We start from the raw sequence: 19,524 nt of genomic DNA, 5'->3' as shown, positions 1-19,524 counted from the left end.
CCTCTACTATAGCTGCGAAGGATCATTATTTCCATTATCGATTCATCTGTGCCGATTATTTGTTTGAATAATAATTGGGTAAAGAACAAGTTGGAACATTTTAAAACATGTCCATCCTAATTTCTCAGAGTCAAAAGTCCTTAAAAGTCTTGTTTTTTTCCACAGGCCAAAAATAATCAGTTTAATGTGAGATGAAACAGAAAGAAAATGAATATACATTTGAGAAGCTGTATATGGCATTTTCAGAATACAAAATGCTTTTATAAATAACAATAAATTGACAAGCCATTGATTTTGTTCTGTGGACCAGCTGTCCAGTTGTTGCAGCTCTACCCTCCACCTGCTTCATCTGCACAGCTTCTATCATATTCTGTTTCTATCATATTCTATTTTATTTTATTTACTTGTACTATTTTATCTGTTTTATTGTGTTGCACTGTTGGAGGAGCCTGTGACCTAAGATTTTCATTGTCATAACTCAGTGGCGAACCGCAACTGGACCTTCTGTAGACACACACACACCCTCCGCCACTGTCATACCTACACTGTAGCTATGCACACATGACAATAAAACCCTTGAAACTTGATCTGCTTTTAGTTTACTGTCTCTCCTTTGTTTAACCATTACAAAACCTGTGCATACGCCTGAGCGAACCTCCCTGCAGTCAGAAACAGATCCAGTGTGTGTGTATCTGGCAGTGTTTGTTTACCTGGTTGCCCTGAACCAGCAGAGCCTTCAGGCGGGCGATCTCATTTCGCAGTTCTCTGATCAGCCGGACGTTGCAGTCCTCGTTGATGGTGGGTTTGTTGATGATGTTCTTGGCTCGGTTAGCGTAGCGCAGCGTGCTCAGCGTCTCTCCGTAGTTCACATCGGCGGGGGAAACGTCTGCAAAAAGACATTTAAAGTTACATCAGATAATTCGTGTGATAGTCAGATAATAGTATAAAGCCAAGCTTAGCCTCTCGGCGACTCAAACTGAACTGGGAATTGAGCCGCCACAGTGTGTTATTAAATGTTTTTGTCTCACTGGCGATCATGATGGTTTTGGAGTTTCCGCCCAGGCTGTCTTTGAGCAGCCAGGTGAGCACGGAGTCTCTGTAGGGAACAAACACCGCCTTCTTCTTCAGGTTGGTGTTCCCTCCGTCCTGAGACATGTCCGCTGGAACACAAACAGATCCTTTAATCAGTCAGCAACTCAGCAAACATCACAAAATAAAAACAGACGGATGAAAGGGTAATTCTTTATATTAAAAGGTCCCATGTCATGCTTTTCTGGTTATTACCCGTCCCCTTGTGTGTTATGTAGCTTTTTATGCATGTTAACGGTCTGCAAAGTGACAAACCCTCAAAGTACACCCTGTAGCGAGTAAAACTCTAACACAGAAAAGACCTGTCTATGCTGCCCCAGAACGCCTCGTTGGATATTTGTCTTTTTCCATTTTTTTCTTCCTGGGTCGTAGGGGCTAAGTGACGTAACGGCGTGTGTGTGTGAGGAAGACTTCCTCACACAGCCTCAGCTCCGCGGATCTCTCAGCCTGAACTCAGCCTGAGCACACACACACAAACTCACAGCCAGGCTACGAGTGTGTGTGTGTGTGCTCAGGCTGTGCTCAGGCTGAGTTCAGGCTGAGTTCCGCGGTGTCTCGCTGTCTCGCAGACCCCACGCAGCAACCAGGAAATGGCCCCAGTAATCCAGCTCATACTGTCCGCTCCTCGAGCCTCAAAGGGCGGAGCAGCGAGCCCCGCAACGTCCCGCCAACACGGCACCCAGACCCCTGGCAGCATTCTCATCTGTTTGTCATTACTGGTGTCATTTTCTGGTTGCCAACGCCATTGTAACACATCATCACTGATGTTCCGCTGTAACGGTGGTGGACTCATCAGAACAGAGTGGGCGAGCTGACCGATCAGAGCACAGTGGGCTCATAGGGAGGGGGCGTTACAGATGAAAGTTTCAAAACTGATTTGAGAGAATGTTCTGTTTCTGACCTAGAGCAGAGATGACGTTGCCCAGGGTGACGAGAGACTTGTTGATGTTTCCTCCCTCCTTCAGTCGGACGCCCGTGGCTCCCGTGGCGTCGGCTCGCTCGCTGCCGGCCAGGTCCACCAGGTGGATCTTACTGACCGTCTCACTGGGCATCTCTGAATCAAACTTAGCCTAAACAAAAGACAGAGATTAGTCTAAAATGTGGTAATTTAAAATCTCACATTTTGCGGGGGCTAAAAACTGTTAAAAACCTTAGTTGAAAGATATCAGGTTGAATTATTTTTGAATGTTTAAAACTGTTAATACCTTTGGACAAAGACTACTTGTTATCTATACTTTCAGTCGAATACAAACAAGATGTCAGTTTAAGGAAATGTTGCAGAGCAGGATGAATTATGTGTTATTTTCTGCTGCGTTAGTTTTCACTTACCACAAAATAAGTTGGTTTTTTTCTAAATTTGATTGTAGGATGGTTACATTACTCGCCTACGTTCAACCACCTGCTCCAGACTTCTTCAAACTGTTGTATTTCTTGGACACATTTCCTTTTTTTTGCATCCTTATGCTGTTGTTTGATGACTGAGTTGTTCTCAAAGCAAACTTTACAAAATATTTAAGACACTTTTTTTTTGAGTGTCAGTCTGTGGTGTCCAGTTGCCTCCACAGAGAAAACTAACCCTCTGTAGGGAAATGATTTAATTTCCAGAGTCTGTTAATAGTTCCTGACCTGTGTGAAGTTGATGGTGAAGATGGCGTGCGAGCGGCTGCTGACGTCGTTCATGCTCGTGCTGGCGGTGGTGCGGTTGATGTTTCCGGCCTCCATCAGCTCCTCCACGTCGCTGTAGTTCTGCACCAGGTGTTTGGACAGATCTGAGACAGAAGAAGACACATGAACCAAAGGCAGAAAAACAACATGTTTAGCATACAGATTGAATATTCCTACTCAATTTAAAGACTGTAAGACACAATTCTACAATATATCAATATTCTAATCGATGGATGGATGGATGGACTTGCACTATTTTATCTGTTTTTATTGTGTTGCACTGTTGGAGGAGCCTGTGACCTAAGATTTTCATTGTCAAAACTACACTGTAGCTATGCACACATGACAATAAAAGCCTTGAATCTAAAAAATAACATCATTTTAAACTCAGGGTTCATACACTTTTTCACCAATGATTTTCGATGACTTTTCCATGACTTCTCCATGACCTTTACCTAATTTTCCATGACCAAAAAAATTACTCTTTCTCAGCGGTACCACTGAAAATTGTTTATTTTAACATGGAACAGGAAAATAAGGTCTGAAACATGTTGTGCCTATCTAAAACAAATCAAATAGTAGGCTTACGAGCTTCTACACGCTAAAGCAACTCAAATCTCTCACCAGCAAAATACCTCGACAGTTAAATGACATTTTACGTTTCATTACTATACGATACAATATTTATTATCATTATAGTATCACAATTTCGTCAATTAGATAAAATATAAATTATATTTTATGCAACTTTGGTTACATTTCCATGACTTTTCCAAAACTTTGGGAAAAATATTGTTTTCCATAACTTTTCCAGGGCCTGGAATTAGCATTTTGAATTTCCATGACTTTTCCAGGTTTTTAATGACCGTAAGAACCCTGTAAACTGCTGTGAGAACAAAATACCATCCTGAGATATTCACTTTAACTTCCCAGACTATAAAACTGACCTGAAACCAGACTACAGAAAGCGTAGAAATGACATTGTTGAACAAAAAAGAACAAAAGACTAACTCGTACTCACTAAATAACTAACTAAAACTAGCAACAAGAACATTTTACTGCACTTTTCTAGCCTTGCTCTGTAGTCTCACCTTCTACATACGGCCCGTCCTTGGGGTGCTCCCTGACTCTCAGGTTGTAGGTCTGAGTGGACTTCCTCCTCAGCAGGTCTCTCACCCTCTCGTTGTAGATCTCCAGGTAGCTGAGGAGATACATCAAAAGGAAGACATGGCTTTAATCCCAATTTACCTAGAGTTGTTTCTATCTGCTTTTAGTCCAAAGTGTATTTTTAGCCTCAAAGACAAAGCGTTTCATCCTGAAAATGACTCCTTCCTGATGCTAGTTGAATATGCTACCTGCTCCCTGCCAATCATTCTGTTTGAGAGCAAGAAGAAAGATAGGGGACGCGGTTATCGATCAAACTGAGGATGAAACTGAAGAGCTGAAACAGTTGGACGGTGATGATTAAGTTCTTTCACAGCAATATTGAAAATGTGATTTATAAAAGATGATTCAAGCGAGACTTGGCACCTGTGCTTCAATGTAAGGTTGTTGGAGTTTGATGCAGCATGACAGTTACATTTACTATACTGCTTTCTTTTTAATTAACAATAGTGTTGGTATATTTAGGATTTTACCCAATTGTAATTTTAGTTCTCTATCTATTCTGTATTTAAGTTTCATAATTTCATTTTCTTTTACTATATTTATGTTACACACCAAAGCAAATTGTTTTAACCTGAAAGCCTACTCTGCAATAAGCTGGATTGTGAAAATGTGAGCAGAGCAGGTGTGAATCTGGCCTCACCTGACTTCTGCACGAAATGAAGCTTCATCCCATCGAGTGGTCGCAGCGATACGAGTGAACAAACCTTCACAGAACCTCGGGATCAGACCTGCGTCTCCCTAAAACAACAACAACACACACACACACACGAAAATACTTCAGTGAGATCCTGGAATATCAAACACACAGCCAAACAACTACAGGCTGAAAACCAGAGACATGTTTGATGCCAGAGACATTTGGAAACATTGATTAAAATAAATGTGAGATTTAGTTTCTGCAAAATCTCCTAAACCCCATTTTCTACCATGAGGAGGATAAACATGTTGACAGTATTTATCAGACATTTGACTTTAATTCCTTCTTACTATCTTCCATCACCACAAACATCTGTTTCTGATCTGAGTTTACATTACATTACATGTTACTTGTTAGACTTACATACTCAATACTGTGGGCAATCCCCACAGGAACAATTTGGGGTGAAGTGTCTTGCCCAGGGACACAACGGCATGCTGACTGCAGTGGGGTTTGAACCTGTGCCCCCCTGATCCCAACACCAACGCACTAACCCACTGTGCCACACGCCCCTATACATGCAACAATAGTGTATTTAAGTTGTTGATCAAAACTGTATTGAATAATAATAATACATGGTATTTATATAGCGCCTCCCTGTACACAACATGGTTCTTTACAGCCATTATAATGACAACAGGTGTACGAAGTGTTATGGCAATTATATTATTAAAGCTTAATACAGTGTAATCCTAATGAAATGTAACTGCTGTATCTTGGGAATGGCATGTAAATGTATGTGTAATAACAGATGTGTTCACAAAGGGTTTTATGACACTACAGGAAGGCCAGGGGGTAAGGACGAAATGTGATCTAGGGGGTTAGCTGTGACACCCAATTGTTCTTTGTAGGGTGTGAGTTTTGCCTACTGTCATAGGGCGACCACCTGGACCACATGTTGTTGTGTTGTCATGTAAATTATCTTTGCTGTGTCCCTATAAGAGTTGCTGTCACACACAGAGCAGGACGCACTCTGAACGAGTCGTCATGCTTGCAAGCATTAAACGAAGATATTAAAATACTTTATATCGATATTGTGTTTCTTTGCATATTTGCCTAACTCATCATTTTCTCTAGACAGCAGCTGATTTTAAGTTGCTACGACAGAAGTTACTGTTAACCAAAGCCACATAAATAGTAACCCCACTGTTTTGAGTGGTGAGGAGAACAAATATATATTTAAAACGCTGTAAAAAGCAACTCACAGGATTTCCCATCATGGTGTAGGACTTCCCCGAGCCGGTCTGACCGTAGGCGAACACGCAGGCGTTGTATCCTTCAAACGCCGCCCTCAGCACGTCAGAGCCCAGATCTTTGAAAACCTGTGGAGAAAATGTGAGTTTTTAAATCTGCTTAGAGCTCTTTAAGGCTTCTGTCGACAAGCTAACTAGTGCATGAGATAATATAACAGGTTTCAGACAAAGGGACATGTCCGACTTTGTTACTAAAAAAGAATCCAAAAAGACGAGGTTTGCCAAGCTGTATTAGACAGAGATGGCAAAAGTACACACATCCTTTACTCAAGTAGAAGTACAGATACTTGTGTTTAAAAATACTCTGGTAAAAGTAGAAGTACTGACTAAACTTCTCTACTCAAGTAAAAGTAAAGAAGTATGGGCTTTGAAATGTACTGAAGTAAAAAGTACCCATAACTAGCAGCTGTTTTAAAGAGTACCTGACCTCCCTTTATATTAATAGAACAATAATGTCATTGTTAGCTAATGAATGTTTCCATGCTGAACAACGGCAACATGACAACGTTTTCATTGGTCCCTCTTCTTTAGAGAAGACCAGGAAATGATGGATACACGGATCGTGTTCAAATCAATAGGCACGCAATGACTCTAAATAATAATGATCACGCCACCAAACACACATTCAAACTAAAGGAACCAGCCTGTTTGGGAAATGTAAGAAGTAGAAAGTACAGGTATTTGTGTTCAACATGTAAGAAGTAGAAAGTACAGGTATTTGTGTTAGAAATGTAAGAAGCAAAAGTAGAAAGTCGTCAGAAAAATAAGTAGTGGAGTAAAGTACTGATACCAGAAACATGTGCTTAAGTACAGTAACAAAGTATTTGTACTCCACTACTTCCCACCTCTGGTATTAGATATTATACATGTTATTATATGCCGTTCATCACTTTTACTTCCAGCTTTATTACCACATACTGTAAGATAGGATATTTAGTAATGGGATAAGTGTGTTATGTTAGTAGTACCATCTATGTTTCGATTTCATGCCGTACATTGACAGGTTTATAAACACAGCACATATTTATAAAAAATATAAAATAAAAAGCTGTGGGTATAAAATAATTACCTTTTCCTGGGACACGAATGGGGAGCTCTTGGAGTCCATGGAGTCGTAGGAGAAGTCGTACGTGAAGGTTTTAATTCGATCCCTCAACACTTCACCTGCGTTACCATCGGGGATCTTTGGAGAACAAGAAATATTTAAAAAAAACACAGCTTCAGCTAAAATGTGTTAGGATCATTTTCAGCCTAAATAACTTCCTGTTTTAACAACGTATTCTTGTGTTGGTTAAGGTTCAAGGTTAGTTTATTTATATAGCACATTTTAAGACACAGAGGCAATTCAATTAAATAAATAAATTTACACAAAGTAAATGTACCTTCAGGTTGGTGATGGAGGTTTTGTTCCCTTCCATCTTGATAATGCATTTTGCGGTCAAGTCCTTTTCCCTGTAAAAGAACAATGTCAGTGATGTAGCTGAAAAACATCAAATAAAAACATTGCTTATTTTATGATATAAACACAGGGGAGATTATTATTATTTTCCAAATTCATCGCGTCAGCGTTCACAGCAGCGTCTGGAAAACATTTTACCAAGTTTGATCAAGCTGAGAATTAATTTAGCAGCGCACCACTGAAAAGAGTTTCACTACATGTTAAATAACATGTTAAATGCATGATCAAATGCACGCTAAAGGCTCTTAGAGCAATTTCAGACTTGATCTGACCATTAAAGTATTATCTTATGTTTTGTTTTTTTTCTTTCTTTTAAAAGTATCTCAAAGTAAGATATTGCTGATTCTGAGAGGTTGTTGTTGAATGTGTTGTTGCATTGTTTCAATATCATTGTAATCATCATCACATCTTAAATTATCTTGATTAAACTTTGATATTAAACTTCCTGTCTTCCTTACTCCAAAAATACAAAAAACGGACAGTCTAATATGATGACAATTGAAATGTATATTATAAGATAAACATTTCTATTTCTATAAGTAAATTATTTATATGTTTATACTTGTTCAATGTTATATAGTTATATATCAAATGTGTCTTTGTTTTCAGCGACATCTTTATTTCCTTAATTTCCTGTTATAAATAATACAGTGAAAGCGACTTAAAAACTACAGTCATAATATTTGAATCGTACATATAAAATACACAAGTTATGCCAATTGTGAAAATCTTCGTCACCCACAGAAACATAGTATAAAACAAATCTAAGTTTATGTCTATACTTCTTCATTTGATGTGTTAAAGTTAGGGCTGCTCGATTATGGCAAAAATCATAATCTCGATTATTTGTTTACTTTGAAAACATCAATTTATTGAAAATAAAAATGTGAACGGTATGTTTTTAACAGTTGATTACCCTGAACTTTAAGTATAATTCAACTGAAAAACCAATAAAAAATATATTTAAAAAAATAATAATAAAAGAAAAATAATAAATAAAATTAAAATAATCGTTTTATTTCGATTATGTTGTTTTCATAATAGTTGCAAGCCAAAATCGTAATTGTGATTAAAATTCGATTAATTGAGCAGCCCTAGTTAAAGTACATCAATAAGTCTTATGACAGCTTAACAGCTAATACAACCTTTTTCCAAACTGTAAGGGCAGCAGTGAATGTCCTGTACATTATTTTATACACATTTCTTTCTGATCCAGCCCTACATGTATGTTTCCTTGTCTCTTAACCGCCATTTAAAATGTACTTCTCACAGTCTCACAGTCTCAGTCCCGGATGTTGTGTGATGAGTCTAATGTTCACAGACAAACTAGGTTAACATCAATACAATCCACATGACTAAACAGGAATTGTATCAGCAGGGCGACATGTTTGTTTAGTCGTGTTACACTTCTGTCTCCACCCTGGTTTGTCCTCAGGCTCAACAACGTCCTTTATTTATATTGAAGCAGAAACACATTTCAAGTCGTCACTTTCAGTTTAAAAGCGTTTGAACATTAGACTTCTGTAAGTTTAGACAGCAGCAGCTAATGAAGCAACGTGTCTGTTATCTAGACTCTAGATAACAGACATGTTTCTAGAGTGACACAAGACCTGAACACATTACGCAACACTGTTAGCTCTCGTGAGCCTTTCATATAATGGAGGTTAACTCAGACCAGAGTAATAAACATAGTTTTCTCAAAGGAATATTTTGGGCAGTCTTTTTCTGTATTGTTTGAGATGTGGATGCATTTAAATACACAATCATTTGTTTAGCTTAAATGGGTCAAATACTGTGAATGTGGGGGTAATTGGGATGAGAAAATGTTCCTACTTCTTAAGCTAAATAAACTAGGGCTGTTTTTCTGAGACTTTTTATAGAAACACATGGATGTGACAGGACAGCAACACACACATATGATGATATTTTAGATTATAATGCATTGCTGTAGATTAAAGTACCCAACAGCATATTCAGAAGTTTCAATTGTTACAACCATACACATCTATAGCAGTGAAATGCAACACATACTTCAATGCTGCAGTAATATTAATCCAAAAACATAATAGATCATGGTTCGACACTGACAGAAAACATTTGAATGTGTATACTTTAAGCACATTTCCCTGGTGATACACTTTTACTTAAGTAAGGTTTTGAAGGCAGATCTTATACTAATCAGTTTGTTATTAGTACTTGAAGTAGAGGATCTGCACCCCCATCATTCTGCAGCTACTTCATTACTTTCTACGTTAAAAATACAGTATATTTTGTATCTATAAGTACTATCTCTTTGCTCGAACTATTTCCCTCTCTGGGACTCAAAAAGCAATTCTGATTCTGATAATAATCACACAGCTGCACCTGCTCTGCCTCCCATGGACAAGCAGGAGTAAATATGCTCTCAACCTTTGTTTAAATCACTGAATAAAGACCTGGTGAAACTGTGAATCTGAATCTTAAGGACTTAAGGTTAAATAAAATAGCTTCACTATTATAATAACCTTTAAAAACGTAGTGAAAATTGAATTCCTGAGTCCATTCATGCCAGTTACATTCTCCCAACGGCTACATCTGTCAGTTAGCATAACACAAATAACGATATTATGACATGTTATCTTCAGAAACATGACATATGATGTTAAACAACGTTATTATGGTCCTTAACTCACCTCCTGTTCATGGGTCTCACCCGGACAGCCACCCGAACAGATGCCATCTCTCATGTCCGTTAAATCCAGTTAGTTAGTTAGCCTCACAATGCAAAGCTTCGAGCTAATTAGCTAGCAGGCTAACCCACTAGCATGAGCCCCAGCGGGATAAAGAGGGCAAAAGTCGCAAAGATAACCGGCTGACTGCACAGGAAATGTAGAAATTACACAGATATTGGTGAGGAGAAGAGGGAAGCCACCGTGGATAGGTGTTATAGTTGTCCGGTGACACTGCTACACCGTCCCCTTGTGAACCGGCTCACATCCATGGTCACTGTTAGTTTAGCTTGTTAGCTTTCATATGACAAAAAGCAGCGGAGTAACGGGCAAGCATCAGCTGATGAAAACACAACATCTGTACGGAAGCCGGGAGAGGACAAAAACACAGCTGGAAGTTTGATCAAATGTTAAGATTGAACATGAAAAACCCTTCAGAATTGAAGTGGAAGAAGTACTCAAATCTTGTACTTAAGTAAAGGTAGAATACCAGAGTGTAGGAATATTCTGTCTCAATTAAAAGTCCTGCATTAAAAATGTTACTCAAGTAGAATTACATAAGTATGAGCATCAAAATATAAAGCAAAAGTAGTCATTGTGCAGATTGACCCATTTAAGAATAATCTATATAAAATGTTTTCATTATAATTATTGATGTACTCATATGTTTATCAAAGCTGGTAAAGTTGCAGCTAGTTTTAATTACTTTATCTACTGCTGGGAAAAATGTGAATTTAATCCAGATGTAACTGCAGTCTTGTTAAAGTGTTGATTATATTGTTTATCATTCATCTATATCTGCAAACTAACTACACATAGTAGTGGGGTAAAAATACAATATTTACCTCTAAATAGTAATGGAAAGTGGCAAAAATTGATATACTCAAGTAAAGTACAAGTACCTCAAAATTGTACTTAAGTATTCGAGTAAATGTACTTAGTTTCTTAAAACCACTGGAAGCATTCTCAAAACAATCTGAAAACATAACCTTTTGATAATAAAGATGTCAGAAGTTATTATAGTGATAAGCTTTCTTGAATCATGTCTTAGTATCTCGAAGAAATTACATTACATTACTATTTTTAAAGGTGACTGTTCCTATTTAAATAGGCAAACACTTATTTGCTATACTTTCAGTTTTTGCTACAAATTAATGCTGATTTATTCTATTCTTACTGAACTGATTTCATAAGCATATTTCTTATCGAGATTCTATGGTAGGAAATTACACTTATTTTTATTTTGTATTATTTTATTTTGTATTTAACATATTTAGAACTTACCATCATCTTGATATCATCAAGTTATCAACATAAGTGCAAAGAAAAAAGGACATTACAATGACATTCATTCACAATAAGACAAAAAACATCAATAATACATCCAATAAGAGCCAGGGGAAAGAAAAATACATTTAAGAGGCATTAAGCTTACTTAAAATAATAACCATTTGGAAATGTCATTGTAAATCTTTATCGACCGGTTACAAGATTGTATTTTTCTAAGGGACAGAAAAAGGGACTTGAAATCATTTATGAAACAGGGAAAGGAGGGCTAGACTCCTCTCCATTTACTACAATGTAAATGGTATTTACCCACACATTTATGAATGAACATCATGTGAAACGTTATAAATGCTGCCTGTAGTTCTCCTCCCGGCCTGAGGGGGCGCTACATGTTAAATCAGGTTAAAGCAGCGCTCTGTGTTATCGGCGCGAGCAGCAGCTTCCGGTTACATGTGAGCAGTGTGGTGAGGAGGTGAGTTTAATATGTACACACTTTTCCTTTATTCGTATCTGTTTCTACATTTTACCAGATCCCCTGTACAGTTAATACTTGTATATGGATTATGTTTCTATCAGCGATCACCCTGGTCAGTTAGCTGAACACATAGCTAACTGCTGCTAGCCTTCCCCTATGAATGGATGTAGCCTGCGTTGAGCTAACGTATGCTAATATTAGCTTCAGCTACGCAGATGGCCTGATTAAAACGTTAAAAACTCTTGAAAATGGAAATTAAATGATAACTTTGATAGTTGTGCTTTATCGTTTGTGTTAGCAACTCCTTATTTGTGATTTGTAGGATAACACATGTTTATTAAGACTTTCTGGAGATGTTTTATATGTCATTAGCATTGGTGGTGACAGTTTCATTACTGTGCAGAAGTGTGTAGTATTCTGCAACTGCAGATGATTTTGGTACAATCAGATGTTTAAGAGCCTTATGTTTGAATGGTTTTCACGCTGTTAGGTTGTAGAAAATCCTATTAAAATATATATTTTATTTGTATGATTGTTTTGTTTTATACACGGAGAACAAGACACTGTACAACTGTTCAACCAGACTGACAATGTAAAGGACAGAAAACACAAACATCCCTCTGAGCAACCCTTCAATTAGAACAGAAGAAATCAGCATAAAAACTTGAGTGTGCAGATTTTATTATCCTAGACAAAAAATACTTTAGATTATTTGTTCCTTCTTTTTTTGGGACCACCTTGAGTTATCTCCTTGCCCCTTGCATCCTTATACTAGGTTGGGTTAAATGCAGAGTCTAAATTACACTATGTGGGTATACTGTATGTGTGACAGTAAGAAGTTGATCAGTTCCTCAAATCTATTTCCAATTGTACTGTTTTTGTATCTGTTAAAATAGTGGTAAATAAGGGAAGGAAGATTCCCCCCTTTCATCAGTAGTGTTTTTAGGCTTCAGATATGGATTTGCAGATTTTAACATCCTCTCCTGCTGTTTTGTCAGACACCACCATGGATATCCGACCAAACCACACGATTTACATCAACAATATAAATGATAAAGTCAAGAAAGAAGGTAAGTTACTGCTAATTCTCACTTTATGGCTTAAAATGTGAATTCATAATAACCTGTAAACACAAATAAAACCAAACTCAAAGAAGTGCTTTGACACTTTGAACCTGAAGTTCCTTGTTACTCATATATACTTAGAAAATCTATGATGAGTCGGATGAAAGTATCTACCATATTAGGCTGATGCAAAGAAGTCTGGACATTGCCACTAAAGCCTTATCTCTAGACTATGATGTCTAAAACTAAACTCATGTAATGGTTGTGTTGTTGCAGTCACACATGAGCCTTTGTGTCAAACTCTGTCTCTTCTCCTCTTCCTCCTTTAGAGATGCAGCGGTCGCTCTACGCGCTCTTCTCTCAGTTCGGTCAGATCGTCGATATCGTGGCGATGAAGACCATGAAGGCGAGGGGTCAGGCCTTCGTCGTCTTCAAAGAGCTCGCCGCCGCCACCAACGCACTGAGGCAACTTCAGGGCTTCCCCTTCTACAACAAACCCATGGTAGGAATAATGCTGCTGTGTTTGCCGTGTCCTCACACACGTTGTCTGATGGCCACTTTTCTCTCTCTTTAAGTGATACACTGACTGTTTTTAGTCATGTTTTCATATGTGATCAGACAACTTTATCATGGTTCTTGTGTACCTTAAAGGTCACCTATTATGCAAAATCCAAAACATGTCCCCCCCCCTCTGTGGAAAGAGACTCTGAAAGTTTCAGGAACAAAGATTCTCTCTCTTTTTGTCCTGATCCATTTATATAAAAACTAGGGATGCTCCGATCGCCAATTTTGGGGCCGATCGCCGATCGCCGGAATCAGTATCTGCCGATACCGATCGCCGATCCGATCGAGTGGGCGGGGCCTAAATGGAAGATTTAAACATCACTTTAAATCTTCCATTTAAAGTGATGTTTAAAACTCAGTTAATGGGGCTCATTCACTGGAGCTTCCACAAACAACAATCAACTTAATTATTACATTCAAATTATGTATATTATTCAAGTTTACATTCACTTTGGATAATAACACGGGAGAAATGAGCAAGCGCTCTCTTTTCCTCTCTCTCCCTCTCTCTCTCCCTCTCTCTCTCCCCCTCTCTCTCCCCCTCTCTCTCCCCCCGCTCTCCCTCTCCTGACAGCCCGTCAGTATCGTCTCATGCAGCTCGCTGATCCAGTAATGTGTGAGGCCGACAGTGAAGAATAAACATATTTATAACTAGTTTAGCTTGTTCCAGAGGTAGATAAAATAGCTAAGTGTGTTAGGTCTAACTCTTGTGTGTTTCGCACCGCTCCGTCACAGCGGGTGGAGCTGCAGGATTTCTGCTTCACACACACGTTGCATACCGCTATTTTACTGTCTTTTTCGGACACCTTAAAATAATGCCAGACCGGTGAAGCTATTTTGGCGAGCTTGTTTTGCCGCGCACAGAGAAAAGTGTCATGTATTTTACGATCGGCCCTCGCGATCGGCATGTTTAGAGAGCACCGATCGATCGGTAGAGAGTGAGTATCGGCAGATCTCGATCGGTGACCGATCGATCGGAGCATCCCTAATAAAAACCTGTCTGAAAATGAGCTGATCAGATTTTGGCCACTTTATGATGTCATAACGATTGTCTTGTGTAACCATTAGCCAATCACCAACCAAGGTAACCCCCCCCACCTTATCACCTGAATCTCCTCCTAGAGCACCATTGTGTTCTTTGTAACCAAATATCTCTCAGAGGGGCGTGGGGAGGGGCTCCTTATTTCATCTAAAGTAACAGACAGAGAATCAGCACTTTGGAAACAGGGCTGAAACAGAGGGGATTATGGGATGCTGCAATGATCTGTTTGGTGTTTGGAGCAAAACACTTCAGAGACATGTTTTGTATATATCTGAGACCTGTAATATATTGATGAAAAACAGAATAATAGGTGACCTTTTAATGAAACATAACAAAGTTGAGTGCATGTTGCTACAACGGCTGCAAGAATGTACAATATATCAGAATCCTTGACACGTTTCCCCGCTCAGAAAGGGCTCTGGGCTTTATTGACTGGATTTATTTTGTTTTCCAGAGGATACAGTACGCAAAGACAGACTCAGAGGTCATCGCCAAGGCGAGAGGCACGTTTGGCGACAAGGATAAAAAGAAGGACAAGAAGAAGAAGCCTCAGGAGCCGCCAACCAGCATGCTAAAGAAACCGGCAGTAAGTCACGCTTTTATTTATTTTAAAGCGGGATTGAGTTTTGTTTTCAAATATTTCAAACTTAGCAACGTAGCAGCAAGTCAGGAGTGACCGGAGAAGATCCTTTACCTCAGTTAAAGTACTATAACACAGTTAAAAATATTAAAATATATAAATAATATAAGAAGTTAAACCTCTTAATTCAAAATGTTACTTGGGTAAAATGTAGAGAAAAGTAATTCGACAACATGGAGCACATTTTTGGATACTTTGTGAATATCATGAGGGGCATCGGAAATTGATAGTGATCCTTTTAGAGATCAGATATAAAATCTATAACTCGTAAAATTCATGCTTTCTTGGGGAAAGAGTTGTGCAGTGTATTTTCAAGCCGTAAAAAAATATGGAAAACCTTTGTTTTACCCGGCTTCATAACAAAAACACTGTCTCAAAGCTATTTAAGGTCAGATACAAACACTCCACCAGCCCTCCACCCACGAGACGCGCTGTTCCTCTGCAGCTGGGAACTGATGAAAGCTGGATCACCGAACTTCACATATTACTCTCACTTGGCAGGGAGATTGATGACTGTAATAAAAAAAGACAGGGGAAATGAGACAACTGGAAGAAATGTTTCCAAAAAGCTGTTTGTTTCTCATAATTTTTTTGTGTGCATGTCAGAGTGTTTGGGATCAGTCACCTCTGCAGAATAAATCAGGAGACGTTAGATAGCAGTATAAACACGAGAGAACAATCATCAGCACACACCCTGCAATTCCAGGACATAGTTTGGAGGAGGAGGTGAACATTTGCAGAAGGCTGTGAACTGCTGCCCATCTGTAATAACTTTCTGAGGAGAAGATCTGGCTACATTATCTATCTTAAAATATGACTTCTTACCAACGTCACGTGGCTACATTATCTATCTTAAAATATGACTTCTTACCAACGTCACGTGGCTACATTATCTATCTAAAAATATGACTTCTTACCAACGTCACGTGGCTACATTATCTATCTTAAAATATGACTTCTTACCAACGTCACGTGGCTACATTATCTATCTTAAAATATGACTTCTTACCAACGTCACTGCTTTAGTTACCCTATGAGAAATGTGCTTCCAGTCGGTCCAGTTTTAGTTACTTTAGCCTGTAGAAGCTAGTAAGCCTATTTGACTTGTTTTAGATAGGCACAACATGTTTCAGACCATATTTTCCTGTTCCATGTTCAAATAAACCATTTTCAGTGGTACCGCTGAGAAAGAGTTATTTTTTTGGTCATGGAAAATTAGGTAAAGGTCATGGAAAAGTCATTGAAAAACATTGGTGAAAAAGTGTATAAACCCTGTTTTTCAAGCTGATTGACTTATTTCCCAAAAACGTATGAGTGGTTATTTTTGCATGACTCTTTGTGGAGAAACTCAGTTTTACAGATCCGTTGACTCGTAAGTGTTAGGTGGCTAATTTCTGTAGTTTTAGAATTTAGAGTATTATTCCTTGTTCTGAAAGCACGTTATTCTTTTAATATGCACGCAAACCCAAAATTCTGATGCTAGTTTTCATGTTGTTTACTGTTGTTTGTTTCTTGTTTGCAGGGATCAACATCTCCTCCACACTCCGGTTCAGCACAGGTAAGCTGACAGGAGCACACACTAATCGGCTTATTTGAGTTTGAACAAATAATCCAGGATCATGTTAGACTATTGTTGAAATAAAGCAGAGAAAGGTTGGACTAGTTGACACTTTATAACTGAAAATGTAATGTAGTTTTCTCGCCAATTGAGAACTTATTACTGACGCTATTTTGACAACTTTTTCACCCATTTAAACAGTTTGAGCCTCGTATGATTTTGCAGTCTGTGTGCAAAGATTATTTTTTAAACGTGAGATTTGCGTTATTTTTAAAGCTGCATATCATTTCTGAAGTGTCTTTTGTGAACTGAGGCCCCGTTTACACGGAGACGGAACGGGTTGTATCCGCTACAGTTCTCTATCGTATAGACGGTTCGTTCACACGAGGCCGACACGGAAACGCGGATTCGGAGCCCGATCCGATAGCCCTGTGATAACGGCTCCCAAGGTGGGTAGGTCTGCGGACAAAACGCTCTGGGGGGGCAAACGGCTCCGTGTGTACGCCCTATACGATCATTTCCTGATAACGATGACGCCATAGCCCCGCCTTTCCCCACCTCTCCTGCTCACCCCCGCGTCATTGCTGATGTGTTTCGCCAACAACAACAACAATGGCGGATCACAGGGTTGCTTTCGTGCTCCAGACGCTACTGACCATGATACAGATGTTAGTGCAAAATCTACAGCTCCTCCAACACAACCATCAGCAACAAGTGGACATGGAGAACTACATGAACTACATGTTGCTAAATCCACCGCGGAGAATAGACAGAAGGCCAACCAGGCAACCATGCTCGGGGGGTCTTATTCGCTGCTTTTGGTGTATTTTGTGGCGGAAGTACAGCGCCACTTACAGGCCCGGCATATGTACTCCAGCGGGTCGAGCGGTCTCGTGTGGACGGACACGTTTCTTGAGCCGATTCCGTGTGGACGGAAGACTTTTTTGTTATCGACTAAGGTTCGTTTTCGTCTCCGTGTAAACGGGACCTGAGTCCCAAGTCGGTCCTAATCCACTATTCCATGACAGAAAAAGTGAATGTTATAAATGGAAATCTTCCCTATGTTTAGTTGATCTGTTCCGCACCTCTAACACACAATCTCTCTTGTGTTCTCAGGTGGCGGATAATCCTCCAAACTACATCCTGTTCCTCAACAACCTGCCTGAAGAGACCAACGAGATGATGCTCTCCATGCTGTTCAACCAGTGAGTTCACTGCCAGGCGTCTGGCTTTACAGAAAGAGTCTGTCTGTGTTTTAAGGTTAAGGGTAGTTTATAAAGGCAACGTGCTTTAAATAGGCATTAACACACATGGACATTTAAATGACCTAAACAGAAAAGAAGACAAATCATAAAAGAGATAGAAGTTAAACATTGGATATTCCAGTTGTTGCTGCAAGAGGTGGAGAAGTATAATAATACTATGTTGTTGAATGACCTCTGGAAAAGTATTTGCAAAGAAAAAAGGTTTTTAACCTCAAATAAAACATTTTTTTAAACTCTGGAAGATCCTTTACTCCACATCCTTGGAGCATAAAAAAAAGTGGTGTCCATCGATTTAAAAATAATAAGCAATGACTCATGACCAATCACAAGTTAACAATACTAGTATTTAGTTATATATTGGGGGGAGATAAATCAAATAAACATGTGGTGTTGTAATAAAGACATGTATGACAAACTGGTATTATTACGTAATTTCTGAATTATTGGCATGAAGTCGGACAATTTTCCGACACAGCAGCGGTCACGGAGAGCCTCTGTGATTCCCCTCTCTATAATGTGCTTTACACAGGGTGTATTATTTCTGCTGCTATCATACTGAGAGCTCGATCTGTTCCTACAGTGGAGTCTGCCTTCTATATCACTCCTGTGCAACTTCAAAACAGTGGTGCATTGTTTGGAAAAAATGCCTTTTCACTACACCTAAAGCAAATGAGTACAGCTTTAATGTTTCATCGATTAGCTTTGACTGAGGTACTGATGGTTCTTACTGACATACATGTAGCCACTTTCTTTGCCTTTTTACTGCCATGCCATTCGTGGTAAAAACCCGGGGAAGAGTGACTGCCCCAATAAAACTTCAAAGCTGCTTCTGCGTGTTTGTTTTCTGACCCTGGGAATGATGAGTAGGCCTGTCTCGTAACAGCAGCTTGTCAGACATTTATTGTGTGTGTGCTGACGGTGTTTTTCTTCCTCTGCAGGTTTCCCGGTTTCAAAGAGGTGCGACTCGTCCCGGGGAAACACGACATCTCCTTCGTGGAGTTTGAGAGTGAAAACCAGGCGGGCGTGGCTAAAGACGCGCTGCAGGGCTTCAGGATCACAGCCACCTGCGCCATGAAGATCACGTACGCCAAGAAATAGATCCCCGGAGTTTAATCCAGGGACGCAGAGACTCTGTGAGGGGGGGGGGATGGGGTCCCTTTCTGTCCGTTCGCTTTTATTTCTGTAAATCGTACATCTCCTCCTTTTTTCTTTTTTTTTTCTATTATTACTTTTTGTTGGGTAAATTGTCGTTGTTGAGGTCAGGCGAATGATCACTGGCCTAAATCTTTTTTTGTAAAATAAAAGGCTTTTACATATATGTTGTTTTTAGATGTGTTTTATTCCTGGATTTTCATTATCAATGTATTTATGGGCTAAGAACAAGAACACCTTAAACTTTTGATATTACTCATGAGATACAACGGTAATGCAAAATATACAATCTACATGTGTTTCTTCACCATTAACGGGACAGCTTAAAAGAAACAAAACTCTGAAAGGTCAGACTGAGCACTACTTTCTTCATGTTATTGGTGCTTTTGATTATCCATAAAACGGCATGCAGATGTAACATGCATTTTGCTAGGACATA

General features: G+C 39.1%; 3 protein-coding genes across 6 annotated transcripts in view; 2 read left to right on the top strand and 1 right to left on the bottom strand.

Annotated features, from left to right (window-relative positions):
* Nucleotides 1–10,364, bottom strand: part of kif16ba (kinesin family member 16Ba) — a 33,567-nt gene extending 23,203 nt beyond the window's left edge. For 2 of the 4 annotated variants that reach the window (XM_034129560.1, XM_034129561.1), the window contains exons 1-10: nucleotides 10,003–10,364; nucleotides 7,254–7,323; nucleotides 6,941–7,054; nucleotides 5,824–5,940; nucleotides 4,562–4,659; nucleotides 3,846–3,955; nucleotides 2,716–2,858; nucleotides 1,991–2,159; nucleotides 1,029–1,160; nucleotides 711–886 (exon numbers count right to left, since the gene is read on the bottom strand). In XM_034129560.1, coding sequence (XP_033985451.1) covers nucleotides 711–886; nucleotides 1,029–1,160; nucleotides 1,991–2,159; nucleotides 2,716–2,858; nucleotides 3,846–3,955; nucleotides 4,562–4,659; nucleotides 5,824–5,940; nucleotides 6,941–7,054; nucleotides 7,254–7,323; nucleotides 10,003–10,049 — 1,176 coding nt within the window. In that variant the 5' untranslated portion in view covers nucleotides 10,050–10,364. The remainder of the gene's footprint in view (nucleotides 1–710; nucleotides 887–1,028; nucleotides 1,161–1,990; nucleotides 2,160–2,715; nucleotides 2,859–3,845; nucleotides 3,956–4,561; nucleotides 4,660–5,823; nucleotides 5,941–6,940; nucleotides 7,055–7,253; nucleotides 7,324–10,002) is intronic. The other 2 variants (XM_034129562.1, XM_034129563.1) reach the window with 1 other exon arrangement.
* The window catches only part of LOC117481734 (E3 ubiquitin-protein ligase TRIM39-like), a 937,572-nt gene that overhangs the window by 695,087 nt on the left and 222,961 nt on the right, over nucleotides 1–19,524 (top strand). The gene's annotated exons all lie outside the window — the stretch shown is intronic.
* Nucleotides 11,717–19,251, top strand: snrpb2 (small nuclear ribonucleoprotein polypeptide B2). Its single transcript, XM_034129689.1, has 7 exons — nucleotides 11,717–11,797; nucleotides 12,799–12,870; nucleotides 13,194–13,366; nucleotides 14,925–15,056; nucleotides 16,633–16,668; nucleotides 17,785–17,873; nucleotides 18,872–19,251. The coding sequence occupies exons 2-7, from the start codon at nucleotides 12,807–12,809 to the stop codon at nucleotides 19,029–19,031; spliced, it is 654 nt and encodes a 217-aa protein (XP_033985580.1). The 5' UTR covers nucleotides 11,717–11,797; nucleotides 12,799–12,806; the 3' UTR covers nucleotides 19,032–19,251.

This window comes from Trematomus bernacchii, unplaced genomic scaffold (assembly GCF_902827165.1).
Source record: "Trematomus bernacchii unplaced genomic scaffold, fTreBer1.1, whole genome shotgun sequence".
Classification (NCBI taxonomy): Eukaryota; Metazoa; Chordata; class Actinopteri; order Perciformes; family Nototheniidae; genus Trematomus; species Trematomus bernacchii.
Note: the sequence above shows the minus strand (reverse complement) of the source record. Positions and strands in the feature narration are given on the sequence as shown.